General features: G+C 51.3%; 1 protein-coding gene across 1 annotated transcript; it reads right to left on the reverse strand.

Annotated features, from left to right (window-relative positions):
• Positions 1–1664: 1664 nt before the first annotated feature.
• Positions 1665–18199, reverse strand: UCHL5 (ubiquitin C-terminal hydrolase L5). The gene is made up of 11 exons (XM_078857871.1): positions 18083–18199; positions 15775–15838; positions 13815–13920; positions 12519–12644; positions 10752–10813; positions 10167–10297; positions 8138–8201; positions 6117–6219; positions 5045–5143; positions 3616–3714; positions 1665–1786 (listed from the first exon to the last, which is right to left on the reverse strand). Exons 1-11 carry the CDS (start codon positions 18159–18161, stop codon positions 1742–1744), a joined length of 978 nt encoding a protein of 325 aa, XP_078713997.1. The 5' UTR covers positions 18162–18199; the 3' UTR covers positions 1665–1741.
• Positions 18200–19428: the final 1229 nt, after the last annotated feature.

Consider the following 19428-nt stretch of genomic DNA (forward strand, 5'->3'; position numbering starts at 1 on the left):
TCAGGAAGCTCCTCACAATTCCAGGAAACGCCTGCCCTTATCTCGCCTGTCCCCCACACACGCACACCGTGCATGCACGGGAAGTGTGTATGGGTTTCATTATATAATTACTCAGCCATTAGCACTTTGTGCACATTTGGCAGCGCATGCAACGGCAACTTACAATTACTGTACGGCACGCAAGAAGCGCTTGAAAATCAACTGCAATCTAGACCGTTGACGATCGCAACAAACCAATGCATTGTACGATTATTTATTTTGCTACTTATATTCTCCACAGCGACGCCAGTTATTACGTTGTGTTCTGTATTAGAGTTTTTGCATGAAACGAGGACCCACGTCAAACGGAGAGCGTCCTTGACGACAAACAAACAGGCAGCGCATCAGCATTGATTCAGCGAGCCCGACCCCGATGACGAGAGACGATGTCGAAACCGGTCCGGTTTGGTTGCATTAAACCGACGCTGCAAAAAAAATCATGGCACTCCCGAAAGGCCGTGCGGCCGATGCGATGTGTAAAACTGTTTAACGTTGTACTGTGTGTGGTGGTGGGGGCAGATTTGGGAAGGCGGCGTCGTTTGCTTGTTTATTCAACTCGCTCATTCACACTGCAGCCTCCACAGGTGTAGAGCAGCAGGCGGGGAGCAGGCGGGGAGCAGAGGTGAGAGATGAGCTCGTGAGGATGGCAGCGTTGGTGAGCAAAGCCCAACACGTCAAGCGGCTAGCAACAAACATCACTATTCAATTTGTGATTGACACACGTGTTGATTTGATAAATATTATGAGAGCTTGGGAAAAGAGACGACGGAAAGGGAAGAAGCAGGAAGAGAAGTTAGGTGACCTGCAGTGTGGCGAGTGGGTGGGTGGTAGTGTGTGAATGAGTGGGTGGGTGTGTTGTTATATTTGGATTTTTACCCTTTTATCTGCCAACAAAACTGACACCTTTTTTTACAATGAGTCATGTTTGCATTGACCACAATACCTCCGGTCAGAATGCAAACAAAAAACACAACTCTGATAATATATGCACTGTCCTTGAAATTGATTGGTCCACACCCGAGGCAACTTTTCTTAGAGCCTAGTCTCACATGGTGTTGGACCAGATGACGCCAAAAGGCACACAATTCAAAGACAATGCACCATCAGAGTATGAGAGCTCGGGGTAAAAAAGGTGTCAGTTTTATTGCCAGATAAAAGGGTAAAAAAACAATTATCATATTTTGCTACTGGCAAAGGAGGTTCCAATGGAGTGTGTTGTTGTTGTGACCTGCAGTGTGGTGAGTGGGTGGGTGGTAGTGTGTGTATGAGTGGGTGGCTGAGTGTGTTGTTGTGACCTGCAGTTGTTGGTGGTTGAACAAAGTGTGGATGAGATGGAAGTCAGTGTCTGGTCGACCAAGTCCTCAAGATGGGTAGAGGAATCGAGTGAAGTTCATGGGAAAAGTGACCATGCAGGTAACGACAGAAGAGTGATGAGGTGACTGAACGCTGGTCAGCGAGTGACTGTAGTGACTCGGCAAGAGCTGGGTCATCGTATGGAGATGGCGTAGGCAGATGGAGAGACGCGCGCACGAGGTCGTGCAACGTGGACGCGCGCGGGAGGCCGTGCGGCGAGTTCGCGAGTCTCACTCGAACCGCGCTGTGGCGGCGGCAGCAGCAGCACCGTGTCAGTTTTCATTTTTATTTTTTCACCAAATTCACAGAGGCAGGAAATCTACACACACGACTACGAACGACGACGACGTCATTTGGCCTCCTTCACCTTGCGGGCGGCTGCCTTCTCCTTGGCCTGCAAGCACACACACAAAGAAAAAGATCCCCCGTGTAGCCTTGGGGCAAAGTGCAGTGAGCGAGCAGCACCAATAAAGCCAGAAGGTCCGGAGAAGAGCCCAAAAGACAGCCAGCTCCTTCTGGTGAACATTCCTGTGGCCCCAGCATCATCATCATCGTCGTCGTCGTCAGCTGAAGAGGCAGGAGATCAAAGATACGTACAAGATTTAGCCCTGAGAGGAAACATCTCCATGCGATCCTGAGAGGCACCGTGGGGATAAATGACGACTCACGTACAATCACGCGTGTAGTTCACGTGCATCTGGCCAGGTTGCTCAGCGGTAGAGCGAGCTCCTCGCAAATGAAAAGGTCACAAGTTCAAATCCTGCTCAGGCATGGTTGACTCAGACCATCATCCCCTCTGGGATCGCGAAAATATGTATTGCTATGTGGGGAAATCAACAGTGGTTCTCCTACGAATCGACTCGCTCCCACCAACGGAACGTGGAATTTCCACCAACCGGTTCAGGGGCTGTAAAACGGGAGATCAGCACCGATGGCTCGCAATTCGTTTGAGCAGGAAGTCGCTGTGGCTTGAGAGTTCACATTTACGCATGCACGGACGGGGGAAACAGAGCTACACAATGCGTCGTGCGTCCCCGGGCGCGGCCAAACACGCACGCCCCGCCTCCGACATTCCTCTGCGCACAGAATCATCGTCCACAGCCAAGGCCACGCCGTTGTTCTGTTGCAGTGCCTACACAGACAGATCGCGCACGGGCAGCGATGGCGAAGCGCAACCTTGACTGGGCTTAGCCGAAAGCACGATATCCGGACGGCAGGGCGGCGGCACGCTGGCCTCGCAGGAACAACGGGGCCTGGGTTTCATTCCCGACCCGGGCGCCTTTCCGCGTGGAGTTCTAAGTTCTCCCCCTGTTCTGCACGGGTGTCCTCCAGGATCTCTGGTTTCCTCCCATAGCCAAACGCACAGACAGAATGTTACTGGCATTGACCCAACAGCCCAGTGTAGCATCAACTGCTGGATGAAGGCCTCCCAAAGACTCCACCACCTCTCGCGATCCTGCGATCTAAAGATCCGTCTAGCTCCTGCAGACGGCCTGGTTTCACCACTCCATCTCCGCGGTGGACGACCTCTTGGGCGCATTCCCTTTTTTAGCTGCCACTCAAGAGTTGGTTTCTACCCCCGGACGCTATCTCTCTTAGGCGTGACCCGTCTTCCCCCAAGTCCCCTGTCTTAGCGGTTTGTGTGATGACAGAAGCGGCGTACACGAGCGAGTACTCGCGGGCTGTCGAGCAGCGAGATAATTATTGCTTCGTGAATAACAAATGCGAGAATGAGTTTATCTTGCAAAAAGTGTAAGGCTAGAAGTGCAGAGGAGCAGCGGATCATGTGGTCAGGCCTGCATGCACGGTGAGGATTACACAACACGCACAGCAGCAGGGCACGGCTACCATCATGCCCTGCATGCACGTCATGTGATCGCCGCGCTGCTCATGATGCTCTCAGCCTTGTCCAGACCACCAGCTCGGAAGAGCTGAAAGCGCGACCCTCGAGTTGCCAAGGCCACGAGCTCAAAGAGTTGAGGAAATGTGGCCGTCGCTTCGGCCAGCAGTGAAACACAAGACACAGCTGGAGAATGGTGTTGTCCTCATTAGGACTCATCGGTAGAGTAGTTGTCAATAATCACTGCTGCCCTGTGGCTGTGGGAGCCCCGTATATGGAGGGGCCTGCAAGCATCGGGCCATGTCACTCATGCTAATCATTGTTAATAATGTATATGTAGTGGGAAAAAACACGAGTGGAGTGAGTGTGCTGGGAGGTGCCACCTTCTCCACCAGAGGCAGCAGCTGCTGTTGTTCTGCCAGGGTCTTGAGCAGCTCCATGATGAAGGGAAGATAGTTGTGCTTGCGGCGGACGTTTTCCACCTACAGCATAAACGGCGGCAATGCGTGATCACAGAGGCCTTTCCCATCTCTCACGAAGACAACGGTTCCCCTTGTAGCCCGCACAGACTGTTGGGGCACGGGCTGTTAGTGAGCACCTGTGAAGGCCAGGCCGGCACACGAGGGAGTGCTGTGGCCAGCACCACAATGCTGACATTTACGCACCGTACCAGGTACACATTAAAGGCCTAGTCGACCTGGGGGAGGCCCGGGAACTGTTCAGACATTTGTTACTGTCATTGGTTGCGAGCGGGAATCGAACTCGGGTGACTGGGTCCGTAGCGGAGTGCAGCGCTAACTACTGTGCCAACGCCCGCCCCGTACATGCACAACCGTCATTCGCCACTAAGTAGTGGTAACGTCACCACGGCGTTTGTGCCAGGCTATGTGCACTTTAAGAGGCACGTGAAGTGTCAAACACTCGTTGGCAGGTCACTGAACAGACCCAGGTACCATGGGTTGACTGACTGAGATGACTGACAGATGCAGCACCTGTGCCCCCTACTGTGCCAACTTGCTGTGTTTTAGCCACCCGGCGCTCTGCTCATTGTTGTGAGCGTTGCTCCTCTGCTCTCTATTGTTGCAGGATGGCAACTGCCTCCAACTACCCAGTAGCGCTCTTCACGAGCTTTTCCCAGAGGCTGATCTTGACACCGCTGGTACTTGTCATTGGCCAATTCACTCAGCTCCATATCCTCTCATACCACATCATTATATCTCTTCTCTAGCCCGTGCTGTGCACATTTACCCCCCTCTATTCGGACAAATAAAAGCTATTTAGGCATGTGGTGGCTGGGCATGCGTGCTACATGACCCAGCAAACACAGCCTCGCCTGCTCACTGATGGGACTGTGTCCAGTTTTTTCATGGATTTGTGAGATCCTCACACAATCCAGCCTGGTTTAACCCAGGATGGAGTGTAGGCAGGCCAGCCTGAATGTTTATAACCGGTGAAATTGTTCCATTAAGGAGGGTCCACGTTTCGCAAACAGAAAAGAGAGGGCATGACTGTGGCCGAGAAGACTCAAAGCGTTAGGCAGCCGATGAAAAGATGCCGCTCGACTGATTCGGAGTGAGACCTCCGTTGTCAAACCGGAGGTGGTCATAAGCACACTGCCCAGGTATGGAAACCTCTCCACTCTCTCCACAACTGCCCCATTACGTGTACACATGCACACATTTATGCACAAGCGCACGTGCGCACAAGCGTGCATGCATGCACAAGCGCAAAAGCACGCACATTCACGCACACACGTGCAGGAACACGCACACTCGCGTGCACTCAAGCGCACACACGTGCACACTCGCGTACCTTGTGTCGCTGCATCTTGAGGTTCTCCTCCTCGATGAGCAGCATGAGCTCGCTTGTCTCGGCCAGAGACCTCGCGCCTCCGCCCTCCCGCGCCTCGCCCTGCGGGGACGGCACCGGCCACGCTCTCTCCGTTCACTGCACAAGCAGACGCTTGGCAAGCGTCACCTTGGTGCGCGTGCATCGTAAACGTTCACGGAAGCAGCGTTCTAACGGCTCTACCTGAGCAATGATTGATCAATACACCCGCATGTATGCACGTTTTCAGTTTCATTCATTAAGTATAGCCCTGTGAGCCATTCGGCTCTTGAATCGGGTGCAACCGCAACAAACAAAAAACAAGAAAACATCTTCAAGTGACTATGCGCAAACAGTAAACACGTGCCATAAAGAGAGGAATTCGGTAAAAAATCTGCCTTTCAGGAGGGTCCTGCTAGGTCTTTGCATAAGGGGGCAATGTTGCTGCTGCGTGTAATCCAAATTGAGTAGTTTTCAGATGATCTTTCAGCACTAGGATGTTTGGCCAGTACCAGTCACCACATTGTGTTATTTTAGTCATGGGAAGAAACCAGAGAACCCGGAGTAAACCTTTGCAGAACAGGGGGAGACACAAGTGATCAATGAAAACTTTCCCAGCTTCAACGTTGTCAATACGGAAGTCACCGTGTGCACCCCCGCTCAGGCGTGATATCGCAAGGCAACGAGTGACCGGCAAGAAAACCAGTTTGCACTACGACTCGATCAGGATGCGGACACCACACTCTGTCTTCACTCACATTCTGTGTAGGTTCAACATCCAACACATTTGCATCTGTAATGCCGTATCCGTGGGTTTGTTTTATCCGTGCCAGGCCCCGTATAATCACGTGTTGAGTGCAAAGCGATGATCATGAAACCGGTTTGCGTGCAGATGCTGGGTAGATTTCTGCATCGCAGGATGGTGGGAGGTGGCGGCGGCTTGGGGAGGCCTCAGTTTAGCAGTGGACGAACCATCGCTGATGATGGTGTCATATTAATTATATATCACTCACAAGAGGTGAATGACACAGACAGATGAGAGGGAGTGGGTTCGCACCTGGGTGAGGCCGGCTTGGAGTTCCGCTATTCGGCGCTCGTAAATCATCCTCCGATCGGACACCACGGCCATGAGGCTGAACCGGATCTCCCCCTCCGTGTACCTGCACAGTAGACAATGTGTGTAATTATCACACGCATCACATTTCTAACGAGCAATCATTGGTGGGAGGGGGAGAGGAAGTACGGGAAAGCCTCACCGAGTCTCAAGACTCTCTTTCAGGAGGGTCCTGCAAAGTGTTTCACAATAGTGGGCGATGTTGCTTTGTAAAATTCCAATCGAGTAATTTGCAGGTAATTTTTTAGAGTTGGGATGTTTCGCCGATATCAGCTACATTGTGTGTTTTTTTTTAAGCTATGGGAGGGAACCGGAGAACCCAGAGGAGACCCATGCAGTGTTCAGGGGGAGAACATAGAAACCGAGTCAGGAACTGAACCCAGGCACGAGTGTTACCATCGCATCAAATGCTCGCAATGCTGCGAGGCGATTATGGGAAGATGCGCTTCTTGCCACGTCACGTGGACACTTTTAACTCAACTCTGGGCACGCGTGCCGCTGCCATGAGCCACTCCACAGCCAGGGGACGCGACACTGACCCACGACTGGAATCTCAAGGGCCAAACTCAATTGTAACGATGGTAATAATAATCTTTGCACATACGGCGTACTTGCTTAAATACCCGAGCATCGCATCTCAGCCATTCAAAGGGAACTCCCCCAAGCGGCAGCTATCCGTGTGCGGCACAAGGCGACTCGGCATCGGCCTGAAGGCGGCCATTAGTCTGCCAGCGGAGGGCGATGCTGCTACACACAATCGCAACCGAGAGAATTCGTGGGCAGTTTTTTTTTTCAGTTTGGGAAATTATGACCGTGACGTGGGCTCACAACGGCCTCATCGTTTTGGAGTCACTTGGCAGGATCTTGTCATTGGCCACTGTGAAGCAGATGCAGGGCCGTATTATCCAATAGGCACAGTAGGCACTGAAAAATAATTTGTTTGAATAAAAATATTGACAGATATATTGATATATTGACAGAGCAAGGATAGGCACAATGTATATAGAAAGAGGCAGGGCATATAAGCACCTTAATCCGGCCCTGAGAAGACGCGGCCCAGCTACCTGGGCCGCGTCACCCGAACCACACGCCCCGCCTGCAACCAGCCATGACACCACGGGGCTCAACGAGGTGTGCACCCCCCTCGCTCGTTTGTTTCCTAGACTTTTAACTCGCGTGATAATGATATCCTCGCCCAACCCACGTCTACAGTAGATTTGACCAAAATAACCACCTTCTGTGAAGCTATTTCCGGACTTGAACAGCTGTGTGAAATTACTAAAAATCAACAAACTGATTTGGGGTAAAAATAGAAATTACCAACGCTCCAGCTTATAACTATATATTTGTGTTCGCCTGTCAGCCAAAACCGCACACTGAAATCATGTCTAGAAACTAATTTGATCGGAACGAGAAGCCATACATCCCATGCAGCCCTAATGCCGAATTTTACGCTCGGTCATGTTGTGTCCATCAAGTCAACTTCGAACAATTCACGACCATTTGTAGTGGGGGCACAGGCCCTTGCACGGTTACTAACGGCGCTCGAATCATCACCGGCCGTCCACGGCTCGGCGAGCGGACGAAACTGGGGGCAGAATGAGCGAGGGAGGCACTGTTCGTCCGCTCTTCGCCCGCCGTAGACGCCGCTTGTGTTCGGGCCCTGCCGCAAGTCCAGGTGGCCCCCACTCGCCGACATTCCCTCTACAGCAGCCGACAACTGCACGGAGGCGGCGCAAGCATCGCCAAATTGGCCACGGCCCTACCGAAATCTGACGGAAGAGACTCCGCTACTCGTGGTCTCCACTACCCGCAGCCTCAGTCAACATTGCAGGCAGCAGCTGCTTAGGTCGCCCACATTGGTGCGTTCCTGTGGTTGGAGCAGACTGCCGCGGATTCCACACGACGCGTATTGACACTGAAGCGGCCTGCATGTCGGCGCGAGCGTGGCCTCGCCTCCTCACCTCTGAATTCGGCGCTCGATGACGGGTCGCACAGATTTTACCCAGTCCTCCTGGTCACAGGCGCCTGACAGAAACACACGCACGTTGCCACAGCTGGTGGGCAATCCAACTCAAGTGAAGACGGTGTGTTGCGCGGCAGCAGCCGGCGGTGATGCGTGTTGCTGACAGCAGAGATTGCTGCTCTGGCCAAAATGAACAAAATGCTAGCTCAAGGTGGGTGCGAACCGTCGATGAAACAAACCGGAGTGAAATCGACAAAGGAAAACGATTCCCGAAGAAATTCGACGAGATATTTAAAAGCGGAATCCAAGAAGAGTAAAGGTGAGAGACGCCATTCCCACACTGCCACGTTCCCAGCGCGACGCCTGCCGGCTCCTCCCATTGGCCGATGGAATTCACAGGAATGCGGACAGGAGGCCTAGCGCCAGAGCGAGGAGCGGCTCGCCATCGGAAGGTCACGAGGTCAAATCCTGCTTGGGGGGTTGACTCAGCCCATAGTTCCTCTCGGGCCGATAAAACGAGTACCACTCTTAGGGGAAGTCAATCCATCCTGTGGACGGATTCGCTCCTGCAGCAGGAATGTTGGACTTTCTTATCACTGGATAAGGGCTGCTGCAATGGAGATGTGAACCAATGTCTGAAGGCTCGTTTGAGCAGGAATCCACTTCTTGTCACTCATTGTTTTGCATCCAATGAAGCAACAGGTGTGTTACTTTGCATGTCCATAATGATAACAATCCAATTCCCCACCCCTGCCTTACCGCTGTATGAGTCACCGAATTGTATTTGAAATACTTTCTAAACATGCCGCCTTGCAGTCATAGACTCCGACTGTACAGCCAGGTGGCGGCGGTGGCCAAGCTGCTGCACGTGGCTGTCTATAATCCAGCACTATGGAGGCAGCAGCAGCGAGGGTTCGTAGACCACACAAGTGTCGTGAAGCCCCCTCCCCATTGGAGTTAAGGAGGTGCCATACCCTGATGCGCCAAGGTAAGGTAGTAGAGTACAGCAAAGTGTGGACTAATCTCCATCTGTTCCTTCTGTGTGGGATAGAGTGTTGCCCCCTCACGTATGTCGATGTTCTCCAGGTGCTCCGCTTGCCACGCACATGAATAAACACTCGTTACTTGGCTAAAAACATCTTAATATATAGAGGACAACAGAGCTTTGGCAATTGTTGGTAGCGCCGGCTCACCGCCTGGCTGCTGCTGCCTTTCAACTTGGTCTGCAGATCCTCAGCGATTGTAAGAGATGTGATTTCCATGAAGGTCGTGATATATAAAACTACACACGACGACGATGATTATTATTACAATTAGTGTTGCCCCCTCACACGTGTGGATTTTTTCTGGGTGCTCTGGTTTGTGGTCTCCCGTGCCCCCCGTACGAAACCTGTGAGCGTCCTCACAAATCCTAGAGCGGCGGTTTTCAATCAATCAACATTTATTGGTCGCATACACAGTGAAGCTGATGTTATAGCGGGTGCAGCGAAATGCTTGAGTTGTCAGCTCCACAACTTTTCAATAGAATGTCGAAGAAATAATCAACAAAAATGAAAAAAGAAATAATAAATAAAAAATCATGAAATATCCAAACGAATCCAATTACAAACCAAATAACACTGCAACAATAATCCAAATAACAAACTGTAAATATATGCATGGGATGAATGAACACAGAGATATGCTATGAATGATATGTACAACAATATATATTAGAGTTAGCTCTGTCGAGTATACGGTATGTAAATACGCTGTGTTTCATTTTGTGATGGACTCTGCACAAATGATGACATGTTCAGGTGGAACCGTCACAGCACGATAGACTGTTCCACCTGAAGACGGAAGCTTGTGTTGCCTCCGAAACGTCGTAATTTTTATTTTATTTTTATTTTACTTTTATTAATTAAATTTTTTTACCTACGTGACTTTACCGGAAAAAAACCTAAGAATATGAATCCTTGCAGTCACGAAAGCTTCAAATCTAGAATCTAAAACTTAAAGGTAACAAAGATAAGCTTTGGACGTACCCAGATCGATGGGCCCATCGCGAAGACCATCCAGCTCGTAGAGGCGACCTTGCTTGGGCACAAAGGCCACGAAGTGGAACGCGTCCTCGTCTTTGCCAGCTGCACGGCCATCCCACTCAAACATCTGCTGCCTGCGCCAACACCACGGGCATTTGCTCATCCGCGCCTCGCCACCAGGCCAGCGAGCGAGAACGCCTTCCACCGTTAGCATTATAACATGAGCCACCTTATTTCGTAACTATCACCGACCGATATGAAGTTCCACTTCGAGAGACCACGGATATGTACTCCGCATGCGCTTTGTTCACCGATCGTGCCCATCTCCCACGAGCCGAGCTCGTGGTGGCAACACGCCACCCTCTCTCTCGCCCAGCCATTCGAACGCCGTTCAACCTTTCTGACAGTCTATTGTGTATTTACGTTGATCTTCTTTCGCCACGTACGTAGCCAACCGTGCTAGCCATCTGTGCGAAGCCGCGTTTGACATTCGTGTTGCTTTACGCCACTGAAGTGTCTTGCGAGCAAAGACGTCGCGTCGCCGAGCCTGCTCTCGCTGCAATGCCGGTGACCCGCATCTGCACGCACCTGGCGAAGCTGTTGTGGACTTGGCGGATTGTGTCCGAGTTGCTCAGAGCCAGTCCCTTCATCTGCGCACGTCAACAAAAATCCACACGCACAGAAGCGCCACTTCCGTCACAAGCCAAAACAAACTATTATATTTTTAGATTTGAAGCTTTCGTGACTGCAGGAATCCATTCTCTCTGGTTCTTTCGGTAAAGTCACGTAGATAGAAAATTAATAGATCACGACGTTTCGATCGCAACACAAGCGACCATCTTCAGGTGAGAGAGAGAAAGCTACTGAAACAAGGTCTTATGTAGGCCCGAGATGCGTGCAGCCTCAGGGTAAGAGGGCGGGGCTAGAGATGGTCTCCCTGAGTCTGTGGAGGTGGCTATTGTATTGTGAGAGATCAGCATGTTAATGCACCCCACCACTCCTTGCCACATTCCTACCGTGTCAGCTGTCCTTACCGAGACACCGAATGTGGAAAGCTGCTTGTGTTGAACCAAAGCTGCTAAATTCATTCACTTCCAGAAGGTCTGTGTGTGGCTGATGGTATGACTAAAACATTATTTTATTTGTTAGGTGGAGAGGCAGATTATATGGGACGCAGCTTATCATCTGTTTGACTGTGAGGTGTTGTTCAGTTGGCGATGCATCAATTGATCAACACGTGTATCAGGTCACGTGTGTGTGTGGTACATCATCATCACGGCAAATATAAATTAAGCAGTTACACCCAGCCAAGTGGCTCGTTGGGAGAGTGATGGGCTCTCGCAAGGTCACGAGTTCAAATTCGGGGATTGATATAATGAGCACCACTCTATGGGGAAGCCATAAGTGGTTGTCCGATGAATAAAGACTTGCCCCGTCCATGGCAAGAGGAATTTCCACCACTGGCTCAGGAGATGAGCACCAACGGCGCCTCGTTTTGATTAGGAACTCTGGAATGTTCCTTTTTGTCGAATGGAACGAGATGACCAGACGAGATGGGAACATCGTGAAACAGAACAAAAGATAAGAGACGATGCAAACGAGGCATGCAGTATAACACGATAAATACGAGAGAGACAATACAAACAAGTTGGTACAAATTAGGCAGAGAGTATAAACAATACGAGACGAAATAATACACGCACGAGACACAATACATTGCTTCTTGAGTCAATACGTAGCTCTGAACAGCGAATAGCATCCTTCAGTGGGTCACACGAGACAGTACTGCAACATCGCCGGGCTGTGGTGGCTAAGCGCGTTGCCTGTAGTCCAGCACCGTGGAGGCAGCGAGGGTTGGTGGTTCACAACATGTTGTGACAGTTGAGGTGTCGTACCCTGGCTCGTCAGGAGATGGTAGTACAGCAAGTGTAGAGTAATCTCCAATGTTTATTTATATTCTCCACAACGATGCTAATGAGCATGTTTAGTAATGTATGGGTTCGAGTCTTGCCCCATTGAATGTGTGCGCATTCTCTGGGTGCTCCGCTCTCCTCCCAAATGTGTAAACAACTCATTGACTAAAATCAACTTAATACACAGAGAACCGTAGAGCTTCATGGGGGGTGAGCCTAGCACCGGCTCACCACGTGGCTACTGCTGCTGCCTTCCTACTCATCTGTGGTTCCTCCTCGTTCCTTCGAGCGATTCTCTCTTCGGCAGCGAGCCTATCCTGTACGGCGGTGGTGGTGGGGCGAGGCAACTCTAAATGGCTACAACTGTGACGACGGGGAATGAGGCCGGCTGGACTGCGCGCACGTGCATGGGCGCGTAGGGGCGAGTGGGCCGCGAGCTCACCGCCGAGTCGAAGCCGCTGGTGAAGTCGCGGAAGGAGGTGAGCGTGTGGCCCAGTGCGACATCGCCGTGCGTCACATTCAGCAGCACGCTCAGCAGCGCCTGCGTGGCGCACGCGTTGCTGATCACCTGAAACAAAGAAAAAGACCCCCCATATAGCCTCAATAGACTGTTGGGGCAAGTGCTGTTAGCGAGCACCTATGAAGGCCGGAATGGTACACGAGGGGGTGGGTGGCCAACACCACGCCCGACCGCCTTTGTCTCCCAAGTCGATGTTTACACACCACACCAGGTACTCATGTGAGGCTGAGTCAGCCTAGGGGCGGCCCAGGACCAGTTCAAATAATCGTCACTGGTGTTGGCCGTGAGCGGGAATCGAACTCGGGTCGCCAGGTTCATAGCGCAGCGCACTAACCACTATACTACCGTTCGTCATTGCGTTGCTAATCACCTGTAACACATGCACGCACAGGCATTACAGGTGGCAGGGTGGCGGCGTAGTGGTAAAGCTCAAGCCTCTCGGTAAGAAGGTCCTGAGTTTGATCCAAACTCAGGTGCCTTTCTGCGTGTAATTTGTATGTTGTCCCCCTGTTCTGCCGAGTGAATGAAAGTGAGTGTGCGAGTGTGTGTGCTAAGAGTGTTGGGAGCTGCGACATAGCGGTTAGCGCGTTGCGCTATGGACCCGCCGGCCCAAGTTCAATTCCCGCTCGTGGTCAACACCAGTGATGATGATATGAACTGGTCCTAGGCCTCCCCTAGGTTGACTCAGCATCAAATGAGTACCCGGTGCGGTGCGTAAACATCACCATTAGGGAAACAAAAGCGGCTGGGTGTGGTAATGGCCACCTACCCCCTCATGTGCCGTGACGGCCTTCATAGGTGCTTGCTAACAGCATTTGCCCCAACAGTCTGTTAAGGCTACACGGGGGATCTTTGTCTGTGTTGGTGTGAGTGGAGTTTGCGTGTGATCCCCGTGTTCAGCTTGTTTCCCCCGGGTTCTCTGGTTTCATCCCATAACCAACAAAAAACCCACAATGTAACTGCTGTTGGACAAATCTCCCAATGCTGACATGTTACCTGCAAATTACTCAATTGGGATCACACACAAAGCAGCAACATCGCCCTCTATCGCAAAGACTTTGCAGAAACCTTCCTGACACTGTATTGGGTGAACAGCGTTAAGAAGGGGGAGACCACATTCTGACGTACATCGCAAAAGTTCCTTGTGACCGATCTCCCAGGCGCTCCCCTGTAATGTCCTGCCCGCGCTGACTGCGGGGCACCGAGCACACCGTGTACCTGCTTGGCGAAGAAGAGTGTGTCGTTGCGCGAGTCGCGCACGATGGAGCCCTCCATCTCCTCCCCCGCGGTCCACTTGAACAGGAAGATCAAACCGTGCACCGGCCTGCAGCAACCAGAGTCGAGCGGGTCACGCCACCGGCTTACAAATGTTTACTCATATTTTACGTTTGAAGATTTTTGATGGCGGCGCAGTGGTGAGGTGTTAACTACCTCGCCTGGTATGCAGAAGTTCGTGGGTCCGATCCCAACCCTGACGCCTGTATATTTGGAGTTTGCTTGTTCTCCACGTGGTCACGTGGATTTTTCTCCAGGTTCTCCAGTTTTTCCCAACACATTTTGAAACATGCGTTTAGAGTGTTTGGCTGCTATAAATTTCGACATAAGCCACTTCGTTGGGCTATTATTTGTGGCCAGGTCGCTTCTGAAAAAGAGCTACATAGCTTCGATTTCCGACTTTGTGTGAAGTTTGTAGGTTTCCCCACCTGTTCTTCCGAGTGAGTGCAAGTATTTTTTTTTATGTTCTCTCCCTGTTCTGCATAGTTTTCTCCAGGTTCTCCGGTTTCCTCCCATAGCTGAAAACCCCCAATGCAAATGGTATTGGCCAAACATCCCAATGCTGAAACACTCCTGCACATTACTCAATTGGGATCACACACAGCAGCATCGCCCACAACTTCAAAATCTTGTCAGGATCCTTCTGAAAGAGTCATGAGACTCACCGAGGCATTCTTGGGTAAACAAGCATATTAATAACAATTGTCAATATTGGGGTGTGCCCTATCAATTCAGGAATATTTGTTTGTCTCGTATTTACTGTCTCATGTGTTGTTTATTCCATCTCACTGCTTTGCATGATCTATTAGTCTCATGTAACAAAAGAAGATGTATTCACATCAACACAACTTGATAACACTAATACTCGCATTCAGGCACCGTGAAAGCGAGATGTTATCTCCCTCGCCTGGTATGCAGAAGTTCGTTGGTTCGATCCCAACCATGAGGCCTGTACATTTGGCGTTTGCATGTTCTTCCCGTGGTCGCGTGGACTTTTCTCCGGGTCCTCCGGTTTTCCCCTCCACATTCAGAATCAACGTCATCACGCGTTTAGACTATTTGGCTGCAATAAATGTCCACGTGATGAGCTACTCCGCTTCTGAAAAAGAGCTAAACAGCTCATATTCTTTGGGTGTTTCGGTAAAGTCACGTAGATAGGTTAAAAAAGTAATAAAATAAACCAAAAACTACGACGTTTCGATCGCAACACAAGCAATTGACATCAGGAGGACAAAAGCGATTTACAGCCTGCCCCCTTTTGTCCTCCTGATGACGACCACTTGCGTTGCCATCGAAATGTCGTAGTTTTTGTTTATTTTCATTATTTTTTGAACCTATCTACGTAAATTTACCGAAAGACCCAAACAATATTAATTCCTGCAGTCACGAAAGCTTTAAGTCAAGCTATATAGCTCAGTGGGCCTCATCTAGTAAAATAAACACAATATATTGCTTCAACGTAATCAAAAGTCTCGGCGCAGTTTTTTTTTTGCCCAGGGGATGCTCTAATGACAGATGTCCCTGTGTGGCACAAGGAAGCGCTGCACCGGCCTGCAAGTGGGCATTATCCTGCCAGTAGAGGGCGATGGTTGCTACGTGTATTTACACGAGTAATTTGCAGCACATCTTAAAACAATTTGGCAAAATGGTACCACGACGTGGGCCGGCATACGTCATGGGCTCTTCAACGTCCACTGTGAAGCAGATGTCGCGTGGTATTCTAAGGCTAATACGCCCGTGGTATTATCCGGGGCGGCCTGCTTGATTCGACGCGTTAACATTCCGCCACGTGCGGCGAATGTCCCGGCCGCTGGGCCGCATCCCCTCCCCGGTGCCACGCACGTGCCCGGGCGCGAGAATCGGTTTGCGCCGTGCCCGGAGGGACCGCGTGCGCAGGACCCACTTGAGTTTGCTGAAGCTCTCCTCCTCCAGGCTGTAAATCTCCTCCACCTGCGCCCCTTTACAGCCTGCACGCACAGATTCACACAGGCGTTACACTCCGTCAACAAGAAAGCATGAATTGCACGCGTCGATGTTCGTACCAACACAGCCGCGTACGCCGCCCCCGGGACGCCCGTGCGCACACCCATACACGTCCCTGCACGACCACGCTGCCACACGTCCACGCTCACACACCCACACAATGCGCCAGGCGGCTGTGGTGGCCACCCCCGGCAATGTGGCTGCCTGTAATCCGGCAGTGCAGGCAGCAGCGAGGGTCAGTGGATCACCGCACAAAAGACGTTAAACTCCCTTACCCTTGAGCGTCAAGGTGCCAAACCCTGGCTCGCTATCTATAGGGGATAGTGCGGCTCCGGGTTTCTCTCGCGTGAAAACAATCATTGGTTCTAAACAGCTTAATATGTTGAGGACCGCAGAACTTGAGGGTGGGGGGGGGATTTGGTTCTGGCTCATTGCGTGGCTGCCTTCCCGCTTGTCTGTTGTTCCTCCTTGCGTCTTCTCTCTCTGAGAGTGAGCGAACACTATGTCGAACCGTTACAAGTTGACATTGTTATATATGCCCACACTTGCACGCGCATCAACAAACCCTTGCATGACACATTCACACACCAGGCACATCCACACCCTCACGTACACTGCCATGTGAATACACATAAACACCCCAGCGCGCACAGAAAACAACACACAGCCTTCGCAGACTGTTGGGGAAAGTGCTGTTTGCAAGTAGCACCTATGAAGGTTGGCATGGTACACGAGGGGGTGGGTGGCCAGCCCCACGCCCGACCGTCTTTGTCTCCCCAGTGGCGATGCTTTTACACACCGCACCAGGTATTCATTTGAGGCTGGGTCGCCCTAGGGAAAGCCCAAGACCGGTTCAGATATCCGTCATTGGCGTTGGCCGTGAGCGGAAATTGAACTCGGGTCTCCGGGTTCGTAGATCAGCGCACTAACCGCTACACTAGCACACACCCCACATGCACACACACACATACCCACATGCACACACACACATACCCACATGCACACACACACATACCCACATGCACACACACACATACCCACATGCACACACACACATACCCACATGCACACACACACATACCCACATGCACACACACACATACCCACATGCACACACACACATACCCACATGCACGCACACACATACCCACATGCACACACACACATACCCACATGCACGCACACACATACCCACATGCACACACACACATACCCACATGCACACACACACACATACCCACATGCACACACACACATACCCACATGCACGCACACACATACCCACATGCACGCACACACATACCCACATGCACACACACACATACCCACATGCACACACACACATACCCACATGCACACACACACATACCCACATGCACACACACACATACCCACATGCACACACACACATACCCACATGCACGCACACACATACCCACATGCACGCACACACACCCACACGAACTGAAACCCACACACGCGGTTCACCACAAAGTGGCTGTGATGTCACCACGGCGTTTTTGCCATGCTTGGTGCACACTTTGGGGCCACGTGGAGTATCGAAGGCCCACTGGCAGGCCACGAAACAAATACATGTGTCATGGCTTGACTGACCGAGATGACTGGCAAGTTGCACCAACTGCACTCCCCACTCCCCCTACCGATTGTTGGGGCAAGTGCTGTTAGCGAGCACCTATGAAGGCCGGAACGGTACACAAGGGGGTGGGTGGCCAGCACCACGCCCGACCGCCTTTGTCTCTCCAGTGGCGATGTTTACACATCGCACCAGGTACTCATTTGAGGCTGAGTCGCCCTAGGGGAGGCCCGGTTCAGATATTCGTCACCGGTGTTGGCCGTAAACGTCGCGCAGCGCGCTCACCACTGCGCCACCACTCCCCTTACTCACACAAACACACGTGCACACAAACACACGTGCACACAAACACACGTGCACACAAACACACGTGCACACAAACACACGTGCACACAAACACACGTGCACACAAACACACGTGCACACAAACACACGTGCACACAGCTCAGGGGTCGGCGTCGCGCCCCGAGCATGGAGAGGCGAGAGAGAGAGGAGAGGCGATAGAGAGGGAGGAGAGGGAGGCGAGAGAGGGAGGAAGGAGCCGGGAACTCGCGCACGCCGAGCAACTCAACACCGGCGCTCTGACACGCGGCTCGGCCCGGCCCGGATCGGCCCGGCCTGGCTCGGCACGTACCGAATCCCCGGATGAGCTCGGTGAAGACTCCGGGGTCGCTCTCAATGAGGCACCACTCGCCCGCGCTGCGGTCCGCCATGCCGCCTCCGCCTGGATGACACTCGCGATTCCCGCGACATCGATTCGCCCGGGTTCGTCGATTCCCACTCGCAAAACGCAGAACCTCTCAGTTCGTGGAATCGATTCTTGTGGGAGTAATCGATATCCCTATGAAATCGATCGTCCGGGTTCGCACTTAACACGGGGGGTGGGAGTGGTAATCGATTAATCGATTCGCACCGACTCCATCGCTTGCGACACTCGCGTGGATTGTCTGCGTTGTGCTGTCCCATTGTGCGGGATCGCTCCCGCCACTAGAGGCCGCCACGGTCACCAACAAAATAACGCCGCCTCCTCCTCATCCTCCTCCTCTGTATCATCATCTTCATCTTCCTCATCATCTTCCTCCTCCTCATCCTCCTCATCCTCCTCTTCGATGAGCTATTATTTGTGGCCAGCTCGCTTCTGAACAGGAGCTATATGGTTCAGTGGGCCTTACCTGGTCAAATTAAACTTGTCATTTTTTTTCTCTAAACCGTGATATGATGCTGGCCTCACAAGAAGATATCTGGATCTTTTTCGATTTAAAGCTTTCGTGACTGCAGGGATTCATATTCTTGGTTCTTTCGGTAAAGTCTCGTAGAAGGGAAATAATAAAATAATAAAAATAAAACAATACAATTCTCACGACGTTTCGATTGCATCACTTGATGATGATTGCTTGTGTTGCAATCGAAACGTCGTGAGAATTTTCTCGTTTTATTTTTATTATTTATTATTTCCCTTCTACGTGACTTTACCGAAACAACCAAGAATATATATCTGGATCTCTGGCAGCCGAGCAGGGCTAGGACTAATCGTGGTGGTGTGATGTTGGTCTCGCTTAAGACACACATTTCAAATGAAGCCCAGATAGGCAATACAAGTAAATACGTAAAAACGATACAATAAAGTGATCAATAACACAAGAATTTTAAATGTAAAAAAATATATTCAACCTGAACTTGTATACTCTTTGGGTCTTTCGGTAAAGTCACGTAGATAGTAAAATTTAAAAAATCACGTTTCGATCTCAACACAAGCAATCATCTTCAGGTGAAAACATATCGCAGGCGAACTGCTGAGATCCTGCCTTCAGCAGTTCGCCTGCTGTATTTTATTACACGCCGTCTTTGAGCCCCGCCCCCCTCCCTCCCGATACGTTCCATTCATTGGCTACCACATTCTGATGAGCCCCCCCCCTCTCCTCCCCCCTCAACTTGCTTTTAAGGGATTACATCTTGAATCATTGCCTCACTTGATGCAGC

The sequence above is a fragment of the Lampetra fluviatilis genome, chromosome 6 (genome assembly GCF_964198595.1).
Source record: "Lampetra fluviatilis chromosome 6, kcLamFluv1.1, whole genome shotgun sequence".
Taxonomy (NCBI): Eukaryota; Metazoa; Chordata; class Hyperoartia; order Petromyzontiformes; family Petromyzontidae; genus Lampetra; species Lampetra fluviatilis.

Coding starts and splice junctions, on each gene's coding strand:
- UCHL5 (XM_078857871.1), bottom strand. CDS start 18,161: ATGGCGGACCGCAGCGCGGGCGAGTGGTGCCTCATTGAGAGCGACCCC. Junction 8,202..10,166: donor CGATGGGCCCATCGATCTGG/GTACGTCCAAAG, acceptor TGTTTCTGTCAG/GCGCCTGTGACCAGGAGGAC. Junction 1,787..3,615: donor TGCTGCCTCTGGTGGAGAAG/GTGGCACCTCCC, acceptor GTGTGCTTGCAG/GCCAAGGAGAAGGCAGCCGC.